General features: G+C 41.3%; 1 protein-coding gene across 2 annotated transcripts; it reads right to left on the reverse strand.

Annotated features, from left to right (window-relative positions):
* Positions 1-11,649: 11,649 nt before the first annotated feature.
* cited2 (Cbp/p300-interacting transactivator, with Glu/Asp-rich carboxy-terminal domain, 2) lies at positions 11,650-14,103 on the reverse strand. 2 transcript variants are annotated; one of them, XM_048986406.1, is made up of 2 exons: positions 13,945-14,103; positions 11,650-13,542 (listed from the first exon to the last, which is right to left on the reverse strand). In XM_048986406.1, the coding sequence occupies exon 2, from the start codon at positions 13,530-13,532 to the stop codon at positions 12,840-12,842; it is 693 nt and encodes a 230-aa protein (XP_048842363.1). In that variant the 5' UTR covers positions 13,533-13,542; positions 13,945-14,103; the 3' UTR covers positions 11,650-12,839. The 2 variants fall into 2 exon arrangements, with proteins under 2 accessions (XP_048842363.1, XP_048842364.1); XM_048986407.1 differs by lacking the exon at positions 13,945-14,103 and adding an exon at positions 13,799-13,938.
* Positions 14,104-20,204: the final 6,101 nt, after the last annotated feature.

Consider the following 20,204-nt stretch of genomic DNA (forward strand, 5'->3'; position numbering starts at 1 on the left):
GAAACTGTTGCAAATGGATGCTTGTAATGCATTTTTTATTTTTTTCAGTTGAGAAATTCTGCAGCTTACGTGACCAGAAAGGAGCATTTGTTCATCGCTAGACCTGCCAGCGTGGAATTTGGCTCTTTAATCAAAGTCTAGGGTTTGGGCTCCGGTTTCTAAATGAGGCCGAGGGGAGGGGGGGGGGGGGGGGGCGACCCCAATGCCATCGCATTGCAGTTCCCTGCCATCGTAATGGGTCGGCACGGCAATCAGAACAGAGTGTCACTGGCCAGCCAGCTCGGCGGTTCCTCCCCTCCGAGATGATTTAAGGACGGAGGCCGATAATAGATGAAGCGACATGGAGTCAGGGGGGAGGGCATTAGTCTGCACAATAGGAGTCCGCGCTGTTAATCTTTCCCACTGACTTTTATAAGTGCCTCCATTTAATTACTTGTGAGAGGTGATTCTGACACTTTCAGGGGTTTAATTATTTCAGTTAATACATGTGGAAAAAGACTGGTAGAAAGATTCCGTAAAAAAAATAAATTAATAAAAATAAAACTACACAAGCTTGTAGACATTCTTTCCTATCTATATTGTGTTATGTATTAAACCATTTTTTTTTGTTAGTAAGGTATTACAGAAACAAACAAACAAAAAAGCAAATGATGTAGGGTTTAGTCACTTTTCATTACGTCTATCCAAAATGATGAGATGGAATATTTACTTTTACAGTAACTAGCAAAAATATGACATTTTTGACTGGAATAGCTATAAGAACCCACCAACTGTTATCAGAAACCTCAGCATCTACTTCCGAGATGCAGTCATTCCAGTAATTTAATAACGTGTGAACTTAAAGTAACAATATGGGCCCTTTCATAATACACTGAAAACATTTACAAATAAAAATGCATTCAAATGTATTTAATTAATTATATGACCCTGGATTTAATTGATGAGCTTCTGGAAGAGGTCTTTGTCATGTCTATTTCCTCCACATAACCTCAAGGTTTTTCCTTTAATAGTTCTCCCTCGTGTGGCCCCGTCCGCTTTGACAGGTGTACAGATTTGAGACGACTGTGAGTGTGGGAATAATTCCGTGGCACGCTAACTTCCAAGCGGACGCACCGCCCTCTCCGTCGATCGCGGCAGGGTGTCAGATGAGAGGGAGCCCGGGTTCGACGGATCATTCGTCAGGCGCGCCGATGAAGAGTCACCCGCCTTCGTTCCTAAATCCCTCTCTCAGGAGACGGAGCATCTGACACTAAAGCTAATTCAAACACGGTAGCTGATGGTAATAAACACGACGGAACCCAAATCTCTCACTGTTGTTATTCATCTTGGCGTTTATAATTCCCAGTGGATCTTAAAACATAAGAATGTAAGTACGATCCCCCCCTCCCTCACAAAAAAAAACAAAAAAAATGATATACATACATACGCACACACAAACACACACTGCTGGATGTGTCGCAGCTCAAACAAAGGTAATGAAATTCATGGTAAGCTATTACCCCTCAGTTTGGCTGTGTGACTTAGCAGTGTGAACCTAACAAATGAGGCCGTAACAACAAGGTGTCTTTTTGTGGTTTTGAAAAACAGTGTTGGGCTGTAAAAAAAATGTACTGACACAATCTAAGCCTGAGAGGTTCTTTAATCTTGTCAGATGACATATCTAACAGTCTCTCCAGCAGTGGTCTGACAGAACGACAATCCAGAATGGCTCCCGAGCTGCAGGGATACTGCCCTAAATTACCGTCAGACAAACAAGACTCTTTGGCACTTACTGTACTCTGCCGGGAAACTTGCTGGAATAAGATAATAAGGACAAGGAGGAGAAGAGTGGGAAAGTGGTGCTGTGGTGGCATTCATTATGCTCACGCACCGGGCTGCCAGTTCACCGCATATACAAATGACACGTAACCTTCACCCCAAGCCATACGCACATCATCATGTCTAGAACCTTGGGTATGAGATGTGAACAACCCACCCCGTTTATTTTCATTAGCCGATGGTGGGAAAGATGCGAGACGTTTCAGTCGATACAGGGAGATCGGGGAAGGATTTGTTGCCGTCCATGGTCTGCGTGGTGTGTGGAGGCTTTGACATCAATATTACTCTTTTTAGAGTGACCTCATCACTACCATGATTAAATCCGACCTTGATACTGGACGAGCTAATAGCCAAGTGCAAGGTACATGGGCCCCAAAGGTTGCTTCTCCTTCCATACCAAGGTCGTCTCCGGCTATCTCATTGGGGACACCCTTGACATTTCATCAAAGGCCTTCCGCTACCTGTTTGCACTACGTCAGATTGGTTATACTCGTAATTAGCAATTTCGAGAGGCTAATCTGAGTTTACATGCACAGTGGTGCACCAGCTGCTTCTACTTGGGTGTATTATGTAAGTCACCTTGCCTCGACAGCCCAGCTTACTGAAACACTGCCATCCATCTATCATTACTGAAGCTTGTCGCTGTGACATTAGGCATCTTTTTGGAACACTAAACACTGTAATATCATGCTCTAGTTGTGTACAGCATCTCCCCACAAACCCTGCTTAAATAAGTAAAAAAATAACATGCTTATTTCTCGGGTTAGTGTCGTTACCCTGCAGTTTGCTAGCATTCCATTCTTCCCTAACACTTCCACTTTATTTGTTTATATATTATTGCATTTTGTTTTTAGCTTTTCCTCCAGATGTTCCCTTTGATTATCTTGTTTGTTTTTTACTAGGCGCCGAGGTTATATCAGATGCGCTGTGGTGACAGTAAGAGTGGAACTGCTGCTGTGGGCTGGTGTCAGAGTGTTTTATCACGTTCTGCATCATGCAAAGCCTGATTTACTCTAGATTCCATCTTTAGTAATACATTATGTTCTTACAACTCCTCTGCATTTGTTTTGCTTTGAACTATATATCAATAGTGGTATATTTCATCACTACCATGTGTATTAATTCAATTACTCCCAAAACCAGCTAAGGGCCAAAAATGTGAGATTTTATTGACTAATGGAGAGGGAGAGTTAGGAATATCTTCATGCTTAAATGTAGCTTTTACTAAGAAAGCCGGAGTCAGACACTGTGTTAACACCTCCGCTGACTGGCAGTGGCCACTCTCTAAGGACAGGCCCTCCTCACCGTCCGGCCCTTTCTCTTACTGCCTATTTCGCTGAGCTTTTTGGTATTAAAGTTTCCAAGCTTCATAGAGAACAAAGGACTCCATAGCCCAAAGCCTTACATAAATCATTTTATTTATTGTACTCAAGTGCATTTTCAGGAATCTCATTCAGTTATTAAAGGATTCTTCCGCTTTTCAAAAGAAACATTTATAATCCGTCATATGTTTTGATGGGATACTCCATCACAATCAACACAATTTTTGCTCTTTATGCTACAGAAGGTCGCACAGAAGGTCTTCCTAAGTTATTCCTGACGTTGCGCAGTAAAAGTTCCTTGATGAAGAGCATTAAAAAGTGATAAAAAAAACTTCTCAGCGACTGGGTGGTATTTGCATATAGTTATATGCTGTTGCCCAATGTCGTACGTCAAATGGGTGATCAAATGTGATGAAAGAAAGACAAGGAGGTCTACATGCATCCTCTCCTCTGATGGCTGACATCTTGCTTGACATCACACGCTACTTCTCAACATTCTTTGTCCATCATATTTTGATCATATTTTGACATAATACTGAACTCCAGCATCATAAAATAAAGAATTTCCAGAATTCCCCCCCTCCCTCCCCCGGGACCAATAAAGTCCATATTAATCTTAAACTCGAGTTACACTCTGATACATGGATGACCCCCTCACTCCCTCGCCCCCTTGTAACCCTTATGTAAGTGTTTAGTTCTTGCTCCCAAGTTTCATGTAGCCGCTAAGTACCCAATGTATTCATATAACTTCAACCCCAAACCTCTTATTTAGAATTCATTCATTTTCAGAATATCTGCGACATCTTTAACACAGAACACAGCCTCCATAAAGCTAAAGATATTCAACATGCAATACAATAAACAATCATTTGTTAAAACTGTCCTTTTGTAGATGGCCCTATCTATCCCTGGACCTTTAGAGTCTTTGCCCCCCCAGAAATTATACTGGACAGACACGCTCCATTCAACTGTAATATCGTCTATGTCAAATATGGTCTAATTCTCTTAGGGCTGAATCAGAGGCTACTTACTGTGACTAGTAATTTTGCCACATAAGAACCACAAGCCCCTAAATGCAAGCACAGTGATACGCTCTGTTTGTAATTTGACTTGTCATGCTGAGGTATATTTTTCCTGGCACAAAGTCTTTCTGTACCCATGCCAGAGCCTTGTGAGGATGGTTAATTAAGCCACACCGAAGGAGAGCTCCCGAACAAATATGTCAAGAGAAATGAGTCACTGATGTTTTTAATCTATACCATGATTATCGTTTAAGTGATTGAGTCTGAAGGATAATAGCTTTGTGAAATTCTGATAGGAATTTCATGATTCCTGAAAAGCATTTTCCTAATTATGCTCTGATGCTGATGTTTGGTCATAATTTTCTTGAGCTCGACATATACATCAAATTAAATGTGTTTTCTCCAATACTGCTGCAGTCTATGCACAATGCCTCCATTGCCACTGTTACTAGGTTCCTTTTCCGTTCACAGTTTTAGTCTAATTCTGTCAGGCCTGCCTGTCCACAACTTCCCTCCTGTCACTGCAAAGACAGGACCTGACACATGCTTTTCTAATTCTGCTCACTTCCCAGCAGACAGAGTGCAGGAGAGCTCTGCACTGATTGAAGGAGCCCTGGATCTTCCAGTATTTTATTGTTAGTGGAGACATACCCTAGCCAATTTAAACCCTCCGCCCTATGGCTGAATGATATCAGTTTTTTTCTCCCCACCACTGCGTATAAATAACACGGCCCAGATTGTAATCAGCCCTAGTCTCCTGCCAGACGCAGTGATTCAGCTGGCAGAATCACTGAGGAGTCTCCTATTTTCTTCTCACTTGTAAACTCCGGTAAACCTTTATTCAGTCCTTGGCATCATAAGCTTTTGACGGTCGTTCAGAAGCGCGTTCGCAGTAAAGCATATCTTCGCGATGTGACAACGTTAAATGCATTTATGTTGGGAAAGGCACTTGGAATAGAATTTCACATGGAAAAGCGAAGTGGCATAGGACAGATTTGTATTTTGCACACAAGAAGATGCAGTGCGCCGCTTCTTTTGGCCGCGTGTCTTCACGGCGTATGCTTTCTGAATGGCACAGGCTAGGCTTCCTGGGTGGTGAGGCAGAAGACACTATTTGGAACGCAGAGAATCTGCTCTCAAAACAGCAACCAGTACACAGACAAGCTGTGAGCTTCGCACATAGTTTTTTATTTTATTTTATTTGTTTATTCCTCAGTGGCAGCACATAATCCTCTGGGTTAGCCTCACCACGGCACGTCCCCAGCCCTGACATATCTACACACAGGGAAGATGGACATCATATAGATAGGAAGATCGGCTTAGCTAAGTTGAGTCCTCAGTGTTTTTTTTTTCATTGTTCTCAACCTGACACTATTAACCGGTTATGAATTTCTTCATTCAATCATTCATTCATTCATTTTTTTCCAGTTACATGGACTGCAATATGTTTACTTACTTCTCTCAGATTATTCAAACAGGCCTTGCCGAAATGTCTTTCGGCCATGTTTTGACTGGCACACTGTAAGATAACATCGCCGTTAAAGATGGCCGTGCAGATAAAATTAAAAGGTGTAACGTGTGGAGACTCAGCTCTTTTCTGGCGTGACATCAGAATTAGTAACAGGAGATGGCTTTTCCTGCAACACTTTCCGGGGACCTGGCTAAACAGAAGAAAAGTTAATTCCCTCCGGTATTGTTGTTTCTCTGTATCTTTAATGACCTGGGAACTGCTTTGCTCAGTCTTCAATCACTCCTGTGAGCTTCTGCTATTTGACGTAAGCTTTAAGCGATAAGAAAGCCAAACAGCGGCACGCGTGCCTTATTCATCTTTTATGACGCGCTCTGAGGCGGGAAGATTAGGTGAGTGGAAACTCTGTAGTGGTCTGCATCTACAATTACTTGCTGTGGGAACACATTAGACGTATTAGACAATAATTTACTAGCCACTTATTCGGAGCAATTGTGCATCTCACCTGTTTCCGTAAATGGTTGTTTTGTATAACCAGTGTAGAAACGCCAAGTGCCACCTGAGCCTTAAACTCTGCATCGTCATCACATTACTTGGTGCCCCTCAGAAAATAATACCACAAGTTCAAATCCTTATACCTACACATAGCACTTGTGTCGAGTTGAGAGCTGCGAGTCAAAAATCACATGCAAAAGAGAAACAGTTCATAAAGATGGTTCTTTGAATGCAATTTAAAAGGGTCTTTTAATTTCATTTGATGATGCTGGAGCCTAACATTCAGTTCAGTATTAATTGCAGCTGCTGCTATCTCTGAGAAATGTAATTTCTCTCACTGCAAATTACAACGTTACACTTCCCCTCGTTCTAATTCATCGGAGACCTAGTCTTGTCTCAGTTATAAAGAGAGAGCGCTTTTAAGGACAGAAAATCCCCAACGACAATATGTTGAGATTAATTCTCCCAGTTTAATATATGGCAAAAAATCACATTTGGAGCCCAACTGACCTTTACAGTAACTTTCATTTATTCATTTAGCCAGTGTTTAAAATTAATAAAAAGCGGTATTTCTGGAGCAAATGCAAAATCATCTTGAAATTAATGAATGAATGCAGCAAAAAGCTGGCTGGGCTGAGATCTCTCGGAACGCCCGTCCCACAATGCACTCTTGTTGTCATCTTACAGACGTCAGCCATGCTGGACGCGTAATCGCCCTGCTTCCACCTCAGCTCCCCGTAATCCCGTAATAATTGCTCTAATGCAGCAGGTAGCATAGTGGCGGTTTCTTCGGAAGCCAGGCATGCTCCTGCTGAAATACGTTTCCATAGGGCACTTAAGCTGATTGCTCCATAAATGTGTAAACCTGTGAAACTTACTTCTGGGAACAAGCTGTTGTTGCGATTACAGTGAGGTATTATTTAACGCTGGTGATATAAGGGTCAGTAACAATTTAGATATCGCTGTAATACAAACAATTATGTGGAAACAGGCAGTAGGTAAGAAACAAAACACTTATAAACAAAAGTAACCTTGCGTGTTGACCTGGTTAATAAGCATCACGCATTCTAGCTGGTAATATTACACAGGCCAGATATCCCGATTTTTGCTTTGCAAGGTAAAAGCTGTAGATAGTGATGTTTGCACAGCAACAGTTGACATTTATACAGCATAATTATGTCAATAGGATTCAAATTTGCTCCAACACTGTGTCTTGCTAACAATGCCAGCCGGGCAGCTAACCCCCACCCCCAAATCAAGAGGTCCTTCATGCCACAGCCGACCCTTAAACCTGTCGTTAGATCACCGTCACACTGGACATCTTGACGAAAGTGTTTCTGCAAACTGTTGATGAGAACCTCTCCATCTCCCAGCACATAACTGACATACCCTGGAGATGCAGCTGCCCGCCACACAAAGTGGTACCTCAGATTATACCTCAGAGCGCCTAGAAGCAGGCCCACAATCCTGGACACACGACTCGATGCTACAACCCTGCACTGCATTCAAGACATTAATGCTGCACGCTTCTCAATCACCGAGACCTCCAGACCGTTATATACCCATTTAATTCTGAAACAATAAGATTGTTCTAGATCTGGAAGCCAGAAAAAGAAATTTCCCAAGCTTGGCAGATGTATCCAAACAAGCTTCCAAAAACTCTAAGCGTTTCTGGATCCCTCAACTATGTGTAAGTTTAAGGTAGTTTCTGCAGTCTTCCACTTCATTCAGTGCCACTTTTTCATTTTTATTCTTAAAGCCCTTGTTGCATAAATAAACATTTTAAGTAATGCTGCTGATTTTACAAAGACGTTAATATACTTAGATTAGTGTACTGTGTTTTGAATAAAGGGAAGGGCACATACAGTATTGTATTCATGTATGAAATAACACTACATACAAATTACTGATTACTTGCTAGTGTTGATTTCCTTTGTTGTCTAATGTATTTATAATACTAAGTACTGACTTGCAAGTTGTTTTGGAGCAAAAGTGCATGACAAATAAATAAATGCAAATGTAAAATATGAGAGTCCTTCAATCAATTCTAGGGTATAATGAAGACAAATGGCCCATTTAACTGCTTACTCATCTCCTACTGGTAGGATGGCACCTAATTGATCTCTGAATTGCCACCATGAATCGCCAGTTTGATTCATGTAATGGGAATTGAATGCCACCAATCTGCATCTATTCGCATGGAAGCCATTAACAGCAGAGGGCCATTGCCGTGAACAATGTCAATGACATCCAGAGAAGAGACTTTCAGTCTCGTTGATGGCTGAGCAGCACTGAATACAGTTGATAAGAACATTTTTTTTCACGCGCAGGAACAAAACTCCCTGTTTCACTGTTCAGTGTTAAAAGCACAGAAAGAAATAATTATGAAAACGTTCTGAAACCAACAGACAAATGCCACAATCAAAACCATTAAGGATGTATCAGTGTTGTGAGAGTAATTTAGCTTAAAACCAAGTGTAACAAACCCCGGAATTACAATTGGACATACCATAATATAGAATGGTGACGCTTTATGATTATCTATAACAGTCAAAGCTATTTTTGTCTGTGTATTTCGAGGCATTCACGAAATGTTTAGCAAGAGACTGACACAATGTTAAAAAATAAGCACGTTGAATGATCATGAGACAAATTGCAAGAACTGAGTGTTAGTAATCCATCCCAACTATGTTTAAAAATTGCACCAGTGACTTAAATGGCCAGTGGTATTTTTGAAAAGGGGAAGAACAGAAATAATGGCGACATTTTACTTGAAGTGCACAAATAGGACAACGTATAGCTACCCAGTTACGACTCAAGAGCAAATCATGAACTGATATAGTTGCTGCATGAAATACCTGAACCGTCATGACTGATTAATGATCGACAAATATGGGATCAGTATACAACTAACACTTATTTACTGCATAATTAATGTATTAAGTAGACATTTAGAGCTAGAATTTATTGTGCCCTCTCAAGTACAATGTTACCAAAATCGCTATAAAATAAAGTAACGTTATACGTAAACGGTTTTGCACCAGGTAAGAAGTGCATGCATTTTCAAAGCCAGATAATAAATGTTACACTTTACTGTGATTCGGCATGCAATGTCCGAAAAGCAAAAAGTAGACTTTTAAAGGTACGCGAAGTCTGTCCAGCTAGTTAGCCAGACAACATTATTTATATCATTTTTATAGACGGCAAGTTTGAGGAAGCTACTTCAAATAGCAGTTGATATTGCAACATCGGGGGTGACTTTCAAAACAGCTCACAACGTCCAACAAGTCATAGGCGAGGGGGGGGGAAGCTGCAATTTATTTTAACCACGTATATTTTTACATTTGTTTACATCAAACGCATAAGGTTCTTTTTAAAATATACAGAATCCACGTTTCTATCTCTCAGAAACGAAAGGCACCATCCTAATTAATGCGATAAAGCATTAAAATTCATATTTGCATAACAGGGCCGTTCAGGAAGAAGTTAAATCCAGAATTAAAGGGAAGAGACCTTTGGTCCCAAAAAAATGGGACCTCATGGGTGCCCCCGAATAAGACTTCTAATCATGACTTATGAGTAATACATGTTTCAATGAGAAGGTAACTAATAGTGTATTTGACTGCCTGATGCACCCTGGGAAATGTATGGCACTGTAGGACACTTGTGATTTATGCTCTAGGATAGAGAAAAAGCAAACGCAAGAGCTTTAAAAGCACATTTTAGACCAATTAAGAAAATTAACATACTCTTTATAATTTGAATCTGCATTAGAGTGTTACATTAGTATTAGAGATCAGTCATTAGCAGATATAACCGTGAACGTGTAACGGCAGTTATCGTTGGCATTCTGAAGAATATTATGATTTCCTCTGTTTCTCCAGTAAAGCAGAATACTGTGCCTCTTCTGCTGTGTACACTGCCGGAGACAGTCGGTCTGCAAAGTGTCCAGGTCTAATCACAAGCTGATGACTTCAGCAGCTTCTGTGCAGATATCTACAGACTCCCTGTCCTTTTAGGCCCCCGGAGTTCTCTCAACATAAGGCCGATAGGCTTGTCAAGGATACAGCTACATGCCAGAGAAACGGCAAAGTCACTGTGCTCTGTCGTCGCGTCCCTCTGCCATTTAGGGTCCATCACGCTTCCTGAGACGCTTCCAGAGGGTCGAGTCAAATGTCAGAATCATTAGAGATCTCCACTATAACCGTAGGATCCATTCTATCATTAAAAAATAAGCTCACCATACACAAACAGGGACATGAAACAGAGCCTGAACAAGTATACAATCATAGACCATTTTTCTTACTAAGTCTTATTAAGTGCTTGTTAAACAATTTGCTCCAACAAACAGTGAAACGTTTTGGCTGCAAGCGAATACATACAGCATCCCTACAGAAGGGTCAGTCACCGTGCGGCCAAGCATAAGACCAGCTAAAGCTCCTGATCGAAGTGATTCTGAACTTGCTATGATGGTCGGTACCAGACAGTGGTTTCGTCACGTCAGAAATAGCCCCCTTCCAGGGCCTTCCATGCACTACAGTGTCTAGGGTCCGTGGGGAAAGGTGCAACAAACGGGCAAAAACAAAAAAAGATCCACTCAAGAGCATTTCTGCAGCTGAAAACACCCCAATGAGAGGTCAGAGAAGAATGACAAGACTCCTTAAAGGTAACAGGAAGAGCGAAAACAACATCTCAGAACAACAGCGGTGTGTAGGAAGGCAGTTCTGAACATACATCTCGCCTTGCCCTTGACATAAGGGGGTCGTACTTGGTACTACATGGCTGAGGAGATGTACAGACAAGAACTCTTTGTTAAGAACATCAGTCACACAGGCAAGTCATCACAAGTCATACTCAGATCAAACTCAAGGTCTCATCATTGGGGGACTGTGATGCCTGACTGCCAACAGCACATATTGCGCTTCCACATGCACAAACACCAAAATGCTGATGTCATGTCACATTTCACACGACAGCATGTATACCAGACCTGGACAGAAATCCTCTTACAGGCGCAAAGAAGCCGAATCGAAGGATGCAGAATCATCTACGGTTTTAAGTCGTAAGTCTTAGCATGGAACCTGGGGTCACACCCATTCCCATCAGGCTTTTCCCATAATACTTTTGAATTTGAAATGAAAGAAATGAAGTCCAGTTTTTAAGGTAACCAAACCGATCATAAAACCAGTCTGTTGAAAACATAGCACTACTAAAGGTTACCCCCCCAAAGGATACGCATATTTTATACTTGATAAATCTGAAACTTGATTTATAAATCAGGAACCTCAAATACCAAGACACATGCTATAAATAAGGTGTGAGATTGCCCATAGCTCACATGACATTTTTACACCTTAACCCCATGCAAAGTGCACGCATTTAAAAACAGGGCAAAATGTGAGAATTGCAGCCGGGAACCACAGCCCCCACAACAGGCTGAAGCGAAAACGGTTTGGGAACAGACAGCATATTCTGAATACGGCTGTGTCACCACTGGAAAATAAAACAGCACATCATATACCCATCTGTGACGCATTTCAGCAGCCTTTATTAATGTTTGCAAATTAAAATATAATAAATTAAATATTTTCTTCTAAAAATGTACAAAAATACTGTCAAACTTTCCTAGAAAGCTTCACCACAGTAGTATTGCCATGTAATCGCATAAACTAAAGAAGCACAGTGGTGTAAAATCTGAAAACCAAAAAGGAAGAAACTTCTGTGGATTTGGCTTTTATGAGTAGTAGATGCCCCATGCCGGTTTATTATCTGTACATAAAAATCGCAGGGGGAGGATCAGGGAGAAGTGGCCCCGCCCACAGGCATTCCCCTCGATAAAGAGACTCAATTTAAGCCAGATCTAAACACATTCTACTCTCCCCTCTCTAAACGTCCGCAAATGTGATTCCCTTAAAAAAAAAAAAAAAAAAAAAAAAAGTTCATCGATACATCTCTGAAATATCTTCAAGACTCGTTTCACTGACATGAGTAACTCTAAACATCATAAACATTTCAGCAGGAGGACAGAAAGAAAAACATGCCCACACATCTTAAAGAGTTCTTCCTTGGTAATCAGACAAATCATTTAACAGCACAGATATCGGGTAAATATATGGCCACTAAATTGTACAGTATATTATTGTCTGGAACAATTACACAGTACTTGCCTACAAGCATGTTTAATAACCACTTACAAAATTTCGAATAATGTTTTAATTTATATTAATTTAACATCTCTAATCCAAAAATGTTTAAACGATGCAGTAAAATAAATATCTGACGGAGCACAGCAGTTGTACCGTTAGCAGGGTTATGTTACACAATTCAATTGTGCTTTTTTTTCCTAAACGAATTTCAAGGAGCGCAAAACCAACTTAATTCTCCAAAGTGTCGCGTAATCAAGCCATGATGCATAGCATGGACTAAAAAACCCATTTACTCTGAACAAAAAAAGGAAAGAAGTCCTTGCCACGGCGTACACTTATATATGTCATATACCAATCTTTCCATGTCGCATACGATTCACAAGAAGCACCTCTAAATCTTAGAGGGATAAAATAATCATGGATGGGTGGTAGATATCTTCTTTCTCCGCGCTGAATATGTTTTATGAAAGTGATTGAATCATAGCTACCGGATAAAAAAAAAAAAGAGGGGGGGGGACGTTTTTAAAGTCATATGAGCAAATTAAAAATACCAGTCCTCTCGGTGGGATCAGCAGCTGACTCGACTGGGCTGCTGTTTGCACACGAAGTCTGTCATGAAATCAAACTCGTTTTGTCCCAACCATAGTTCCGGTAGCTCCTTGATGCGGTCCAGTCCCATTTCTATGACCAAAGACATCAAGACCTCCTCGTCCAGAAAATCCGTGTCGATGACGTTGGGGGGCAGTATTGCTGCGGGCACATGATGCGTCGGCGTGGGCAGGCTGCTTAGTTTCGGGTTGCCGTCTCTGAATTGCTGTCCGTGCCCGTTAATCTGATGGCTTGCGGGATGCAGATCGGGCATATAATGGTGATGAGAGGGTTGCGTGTGGTGGCTATAATACGGCGTGTTCAGCTTCTGCAGCTGCATGCTGGCCGGCAGTTGTCCTTGACCGCTACCCACGTAGTGAGAGCCGTAGCGGGCGGTTGGGGGCATAGTGGCGCTCGCATGTCCTCCGTTTACATTCCCAGAGCCTATAGGATGCCGGATCCCGTGGTTTGAGTTTACATTCCCCCCTCCGTAGTGCAAATGATCGCTCATTAACCCACTGTAGCCATGCTGCTGTTGCTGCTGCTGCTGCTGATGGTGATGCGGGTTTGTAAACTGGCCCATTCCCATCCGACGCGCTTGTTGGTGGTGATGAAGACCATTAACAGCTTCGGGGAATCGTCCATGGTTCATAGCCATCATGCGGTCTGCCATTCCCCCCTGTCTAAACAAAAACAAACAAAATAAAACAATATATATATAAAATTGAGACATTAAAGTAGTTCCCACGCGTGCCGGAGAAAACTCCCGCTTGAAGACCTACAAGATGCACAAATATCATGAAACAAACGTCGTATCAGCGCTTTAAGATAAATTAGACGCCAACTAAGTGAAAAACCACACATCGTGTGTTAGGCAACTGTGTGAAACAGATCAGCCTCTTAATAAAGACAATGCATCAAATGCACAAAATAACTTACCAAAACAGGTAACAATTAACCTCAACTTGAGACAACTTTTATATGAAAGCGGCGACTTCACCAAAAAAAGAGAAAATTAAAACTCCTTCCCGCGACTTTGACCTCACGTGTGTGCGCGTACAAAAATCAGAATTAAACCTAATTACCTCCTCGGCTAGATCTCCTGGCAGTAAAGTATCGCTGTCAGCTCCGTGGAAAAGTCCAGCAAGTAAATGTGATCTGCAGTCCAAAATCGCCACTTGCATAGACCACCGATGCTTAGAGCCTCCGTACCCTGTGCGAACATATAAAAGTGCTCAAGGCGCTTTTGGCCGGTGCTGATATACAATCATCCAGGGGCGGAGCGTAACAAAAGCCCGAGTCCGGATCCAGGATCGTGCAAAACATGGAGCGGATTTAACACGCAGCGATCCGCCGAAGACCATTACCTCACTGCAGCTATTTCTGTTCGTAAATGCAACGGAGGGGAAAGAAAGAAGGAAAGAAAGGAAGAAAGAACATCATGGAATCGCGTTTCATGGCTGCAAAAGAGCAGCGCTGTCAAAAGATAAAGGGAATCTGCAATCTTTGCATTATTATATCAATATGAAAACATATAGCAAAATGAAAACACACTCAGATTTATAAGCAGGAATATAAAGTATATGTATGGATGTATATTTGTGCGTGTTTATATCCACAAATGTATGTATGTGTGTGTGTGCTGCTTAACGTGATATATTCCACATTTCGATTACAGCCGCAGAAAAGCTGCCTAACGTGATTTATTCACCGGCTGACAGAGTGTTACATCTGTGATCCGATGTGACTGCGGCCGCGCTCCTACTTGCTGGATGTAGGTTCGGAAACGGCGCTCCGCGTTTTGCAAAGCGCCCCGCTCCGGTTCCCAGACGTGCGCAGCTTGAGTGCTGTACGCGACTCCGAGCACAGGCTCCCCAAAGACGGGACGTGAGAGGCGTCACTGCCCTGTAAACAAACCTATTCACCTCAGGCCGACCATGCCCACTGCAGCAAGCAAACACCCTCCCGCTGCGCATCCGCGGGGCTCGCTGCGTCTCGCGCCGTCTAAATATGGACCGCGCTCCAAATTAACGCGCCCGGATTGGAAACAAATTAGCAATGCATGAGTGCAAATACCAGGTTATAAAAGGAAACACAACTTAATAATGTTAACGGGGTGGCCATTTGTTTTAGCATGCACTCGGTCGTCTTGGGTTACTACACACAGAGACAAAGAATTCCAGTAGCATTGCTAATCCGTGTATATAAACTAACCGAAACTGTCTCTAATCCCTTTGTTCCATTGTGTATGTATATATCAATCTAATTATTATGTGTATATGTACATATAATTGATTTCTGTGCATATTAGTTATGCTTTATGTGCATGCGAATTTGTATCATGTTATGATATTTTGGAGTTGTTGCATTTCCTGGTAAAAAAAAAAAGAATACAGTTAGATGTTTTAACAGGCTTGTTTCAGAAGGCCAAACCTTTGTGTCAAAACAAATGCAGTAAGTGATGAGGAGACCTTAGTGGTAATTTAACCTAAAAGACAAGAACAGTGTATTTCAAATATGCATTATAATCAAATTCCGCTGTGTGCTGACACAAAGAATGAGTCTGAAGTGGCCCGGCTCCATGTTCCTCTAGTGCCATGCAGTGTTTTGTGTGAGTTTTTGAAAAGCAACAGTGTTTTGACTGAGCGTGAAGGAGAGCTATGGGAGGACCCTCGGCTGACTGAGTAGTAGATAGAAAGGCACTGCAGAAATAAATGCAAAGGAATGCTTAGACATTCTGAGCGAGCCATTCATCTGGAGAGCACACTGCTGGCTGGGGGGTGGGGGGTACTGTATAACTGCCACGTTAAAAATCTGGCGGTGGGGGGGGGATTGTGGTGGGCAGGGGGGATTGTGGTGGGCAGGGGGGATTGTGGTGGGCAGCCCCTTTTCCTTAGAGGCGTGAAACTGAAACAAAGAGAAGAAATTAGGGCATATTTACAATTTGGAAAGAATCTTCACTGCATCATTGCAGTGGCAGTGGGATGGAGAGTAAAAGCAGAATGGGGCTGAGAGTTGGAGCCCAGGGCTTATGCTTCCTGCTGTTTACTCTCCAGGCCTGACGGACGTAGATGGGGACACGCTGGAAAGTGACAGTGCTGGATGGAGAGTGAGCTTTCAGGGCGAGCTGTAGGACATTGTCATCCTCCTTAGTGGATAGGTGTCCAAGCCAGTAAAAAAAGCTTCAAATACTGAAGATGGTGGGTGCAGATGTGCTTCGGCTGGTTAATCAGGTTATTCTTACTGGTTAATGTCTCTAGCATAACGATGCCATTCAGAAGCTTGCTTTACAGATGCAGTTGTGGTCAACCTGAGATGTCTTGGCTGGCTGATGTTCAGGAAGTGCTCACTTTATAATGCTCTTGGGTAAGGCTACTCTATCTAACATAGCCATTACTGTAAGAGAGCAGGTTATCTGAATAGCCCCCTATAATTAGTTAATTTAAATTATGAAGGATGTAAGATGGTTTGCTTTTTATCCTGCCTGTCATGTTCTTAGGCCGCAATTCAAGGTTGACTGACTGTACAAGATTCTGAATGAAAGGAGCTGAAAAGAGGTCTTTCACATTACAATAGGCTATTTTAAAAACTGAGTGCAGTTTTTTTTTTGACTGCTTCATGTCTCTAATTTGTCATGGTTAATACTCACTTTCATCTTTGACTTAATGAAAAAATAAACACATACAGGCACTATATGTCTTCTTGCATAAAAGCCGCAGGTAACGTAATATTAAATACATACTAACATATATCAACTCTTCTTAAGCTTAATACATGATTTCTGTTATGTCATGGCTACATTACTCTTGTTCCCGAATACTGTAATGTTCTGCTACTTGACTGGAAGTTTTGTCAAAGCCAGAGCTACATAAGACAAAGATACACACACAGGTTTGTAATTATATCTTTGTGGGGACTCTCCATTCATTTCTGTGGGGAAAACTCATAATCCCAACACGACGACCTTTAGTCCTACCCGGTCCTGACCATAACCATAAATAACCAAATAGAATATGATACTTTTGGCGTTTTACTTTTTTGAGTCTATTCACAGATGAAAAATGGTCCCCACAATAACTGTTTTTTATTACATTGTGGGGAACATTTGGTCCCCACAATGTAATATAAACATAATCCACACACGCAGTTTTCTATAGATGCTTGCTGACCTGGGAATGAAACAGTATCACAGCTTTTGAATACGGCCAGGGAGGATTTTTTTTTTAACTTGGTGTCATCATGTTAATAGTGGAATAAACGGTCACCATTATTGCACAAAATGCACTAAAGTGAGAGATGTGAAAATGCAGTCTCTATGAATGGATTCATCACTGAGCGCATAGCATTTGTCAAACTGACATTAGCTGTGCACAAGATCTTTCCAGATGTTTCATTTTAATTTAGCTTTACAGTCTAAGAACCCAGGGCATCATAAATACCCTGTAGATTCTACAGTGTCAGAATTTAGGTCATAATGACAAGCATTTGCAGAACATGGATTATAACAATATGGTACCACTTACTGTGGATTTCACACACTACCATACTGACAGATTATTATTATTATTATTTTTAATTCAGCATTGACTCCAAGATAATGCACAATATAGTATTTTTTTCTCCAATTTGTGCACCATCGAAACCTACCTGAAGCCATAATTGGGCTCTCGGCAATTTACTACTTTGTTTTACAAGAAGAGGGATGTTTTCCCATATGCCCTCAGGAACAAAACACCAGGTACAGTAATTTATAACTGAAGATTAAAATATGGTCAGAGTGGCAACCCGAGAGAGAATGTAAAGATCTGCATCTGGCTAATAGCAAATTTGTATGCAGAACATCGCTGGTTTGGAAGGAGCCTTTGAAGGGAACATTGGGCCATTTTTTAACTTAGCCGTAGCACAAACAGGCTTAGTGGCTGAATTTCCTGTTTTTACATCATTCCTTTGACTTGAGTATATTTAAATTATTCATTTCAGCATAAATGGCAATAAATATGTTCTGCCCAGTAATCCTGGGGCATTTTCTAGGAAAAAAAAATGTACACTAGTGGCCAGAATTGTGGAAACATTTCCAATTTTTAGAGATTGCAGAACTTTATTCCAGTTACTCCAGTTACTTATTTAATCGCCCAGCATATGATATTTGTAAACATACTTTGACTGCATATAAACATTACCGCCGATATTTGTGTAGAATTTTTCAAAGCCAAAGATGCTAGATGTTTCCACAATTTTGGCCATTTCAGGCATTACTTAGTTGATTTTGCCAAAATGAGGTTCACTATATTGCAGGGGTAATTGTATAATAATCTTACTCCATCTAAATAAACATTCGCTAAACAAGTAAACTCCATCTATTCAAGCTTTCGGGAGATTCCATCCTAAGTACACAAGCTAATATGCTGTAATAGCTGTGAGGAGTCCCTGTGTGGTTTAGCCTAAATGATACACTTTGCTTGTGAAAGGGGGATGCTTGTCTTTCATTTGATTCCTGTCTGATTAACAGATTTCCATCCTGTACTGGCTCTTATTCCGGAGTAGTCCCGTCTGATTCTGAAGCTTCATTACGGCTCCTGAATCCAATAGGACAATGGCATTCCTCGGCTTCTTAATCTGAACGTCAGGCTCGAATCAGCCCCAGCGGGGAATCAAACTAATGAGCCCATAACCACTAAGCCATATGGCTGGAGCGTAGTGCGCATCAAGGCCCCGGGAAGCCTTCTCCTCAGCTCTTACGCACGCGATGTTACAAACGGCACGGAACTACCCCAGGTGCGGCTCACGTTTAGCACTCTCCTCTGCCTATGGAGGGGCGGAGAGTTTCCGAAGATACAGATCGCAGACGGCGCTGTCTGCTGTAACGTCCAGCCACCTGATCAGCGCGAGGCAGCAATAAACCCGGGGGTCAGCATGATTTCATAGAAATCGAGCGCATCGTTTTATGCCTCATAGTAAATCAGTGGGCAAGGTTGGAAAGGGGTGTTAATCCTACAATCTTTTAATCGAACCTCACAAACCAATATATGGTCTTGCCACGGATTGACTGCTACTCTATAGTTTGTGTGGCGACTCCCGCAAATAAAGCCACTTTCGCTGACTCCTCTCCCTTTTAACTCTCCGTTCCCTTGGCTGCCCTCCGTCTTCCATTACAGCTGAGTAATACTCTTTCGGTCACTTCAAGTCGGTATACGGTAACACGCCTTCGCGAAATGTGATGGTCATTTTGAACTGGGAGACGATTTACACAGCCAACCAAAGCGCCACAATAAAGAGAGTGAGAAATATATGCTTATCTGTTAATCTCTCATGACATCGACGTGGAAAATAATGCAATTGGAGAGTTTATGACCACATGTCAAGTTATAGACATACAGCAAGAGAAATACATTAAAAAAAAATCACATTTACAGAAAATCTAGACCTGTACTTATATGCTGGTGATGCTCAAGTTTGGTTTGTCTTCCTTCTGTTAATGTCATGAAAAACTCACTACAGTATCGTATCAAAGCTTCAATTCTCACCTTCAGCTTACAAATCATTACCCAAATACACTCTATTCCATAATACAGAGAAGCTCAAAGTTCAATATACGCTACCAGGCAAACATTTTTGCACACATGGAGATTTTTTTACATTTGCATGTTACTCACGTAACAATTATACTCAATATTCTTTACTAACAAATAAATTTACAGCATTTGAGTACCTTTATTTGCAGGGAAATGTCATGTCTTCGATTCATCAAAGTAACCTCCTCTAGCAGTCATAATAGGAGAGAATGGGACATTAAATACTGCTCTGTTTCATAGGATGAAACAGTTAATTAGTGCATTTAAAGTTAAAGGACAGTCTAGAATTTGTGTGGCCATCACCACACAACCACTTAACAGGATGTCAGACATACACTTCTATGTTATAAAGGGAACTTGTTCTATTTGAATTATATTTTCATTTATAGTTGTTCACTCAATTTTCGAATGCTTAACAAGGATTTAAAAATCTGCAGTATATGAAATAAATGGAAAAGTGGTAATAACCTGAGGTGTGTAAAGCCTTTCACTAGTAATGTATAACAGTGAATGTCTGACATCATATGAACTGGCTGAGTGATGATGGCAGAGTCAAATTCTAAGCTGTCCTTTAACTTCAAATGCACTAATTAACTGTTTCCTCCCTTGAAACAGAGCAGTATCTAATGTCCCTTGTAGAAAAAAATGTATTGAATTTGGAATTATAACTGCTAGAGGAGGTTAGTTTGATGAATCAAGGACATGACATTTATTTGCTAATAAAGGTACTCAAATGGTGGATATACTCTACATTTATTGTATAGCAAAGAATA

Source organism: Brienomyrus brachyistius, chromosome 19 (assembly GCF_023856365.1).
Source record: "Brienomyrus brachyistius isolate T26 chromosome 19, BBRACH_0.4, whole genome shotgun sequence".
Taxonomy (NCBI): domain Eukaryota; kingdom Metazoa; phylum Chordata; class Actinopteri; order Osteoglossiformes; family Mormyridae; genus Brienomyrus; species Brienomyrus brachyistius.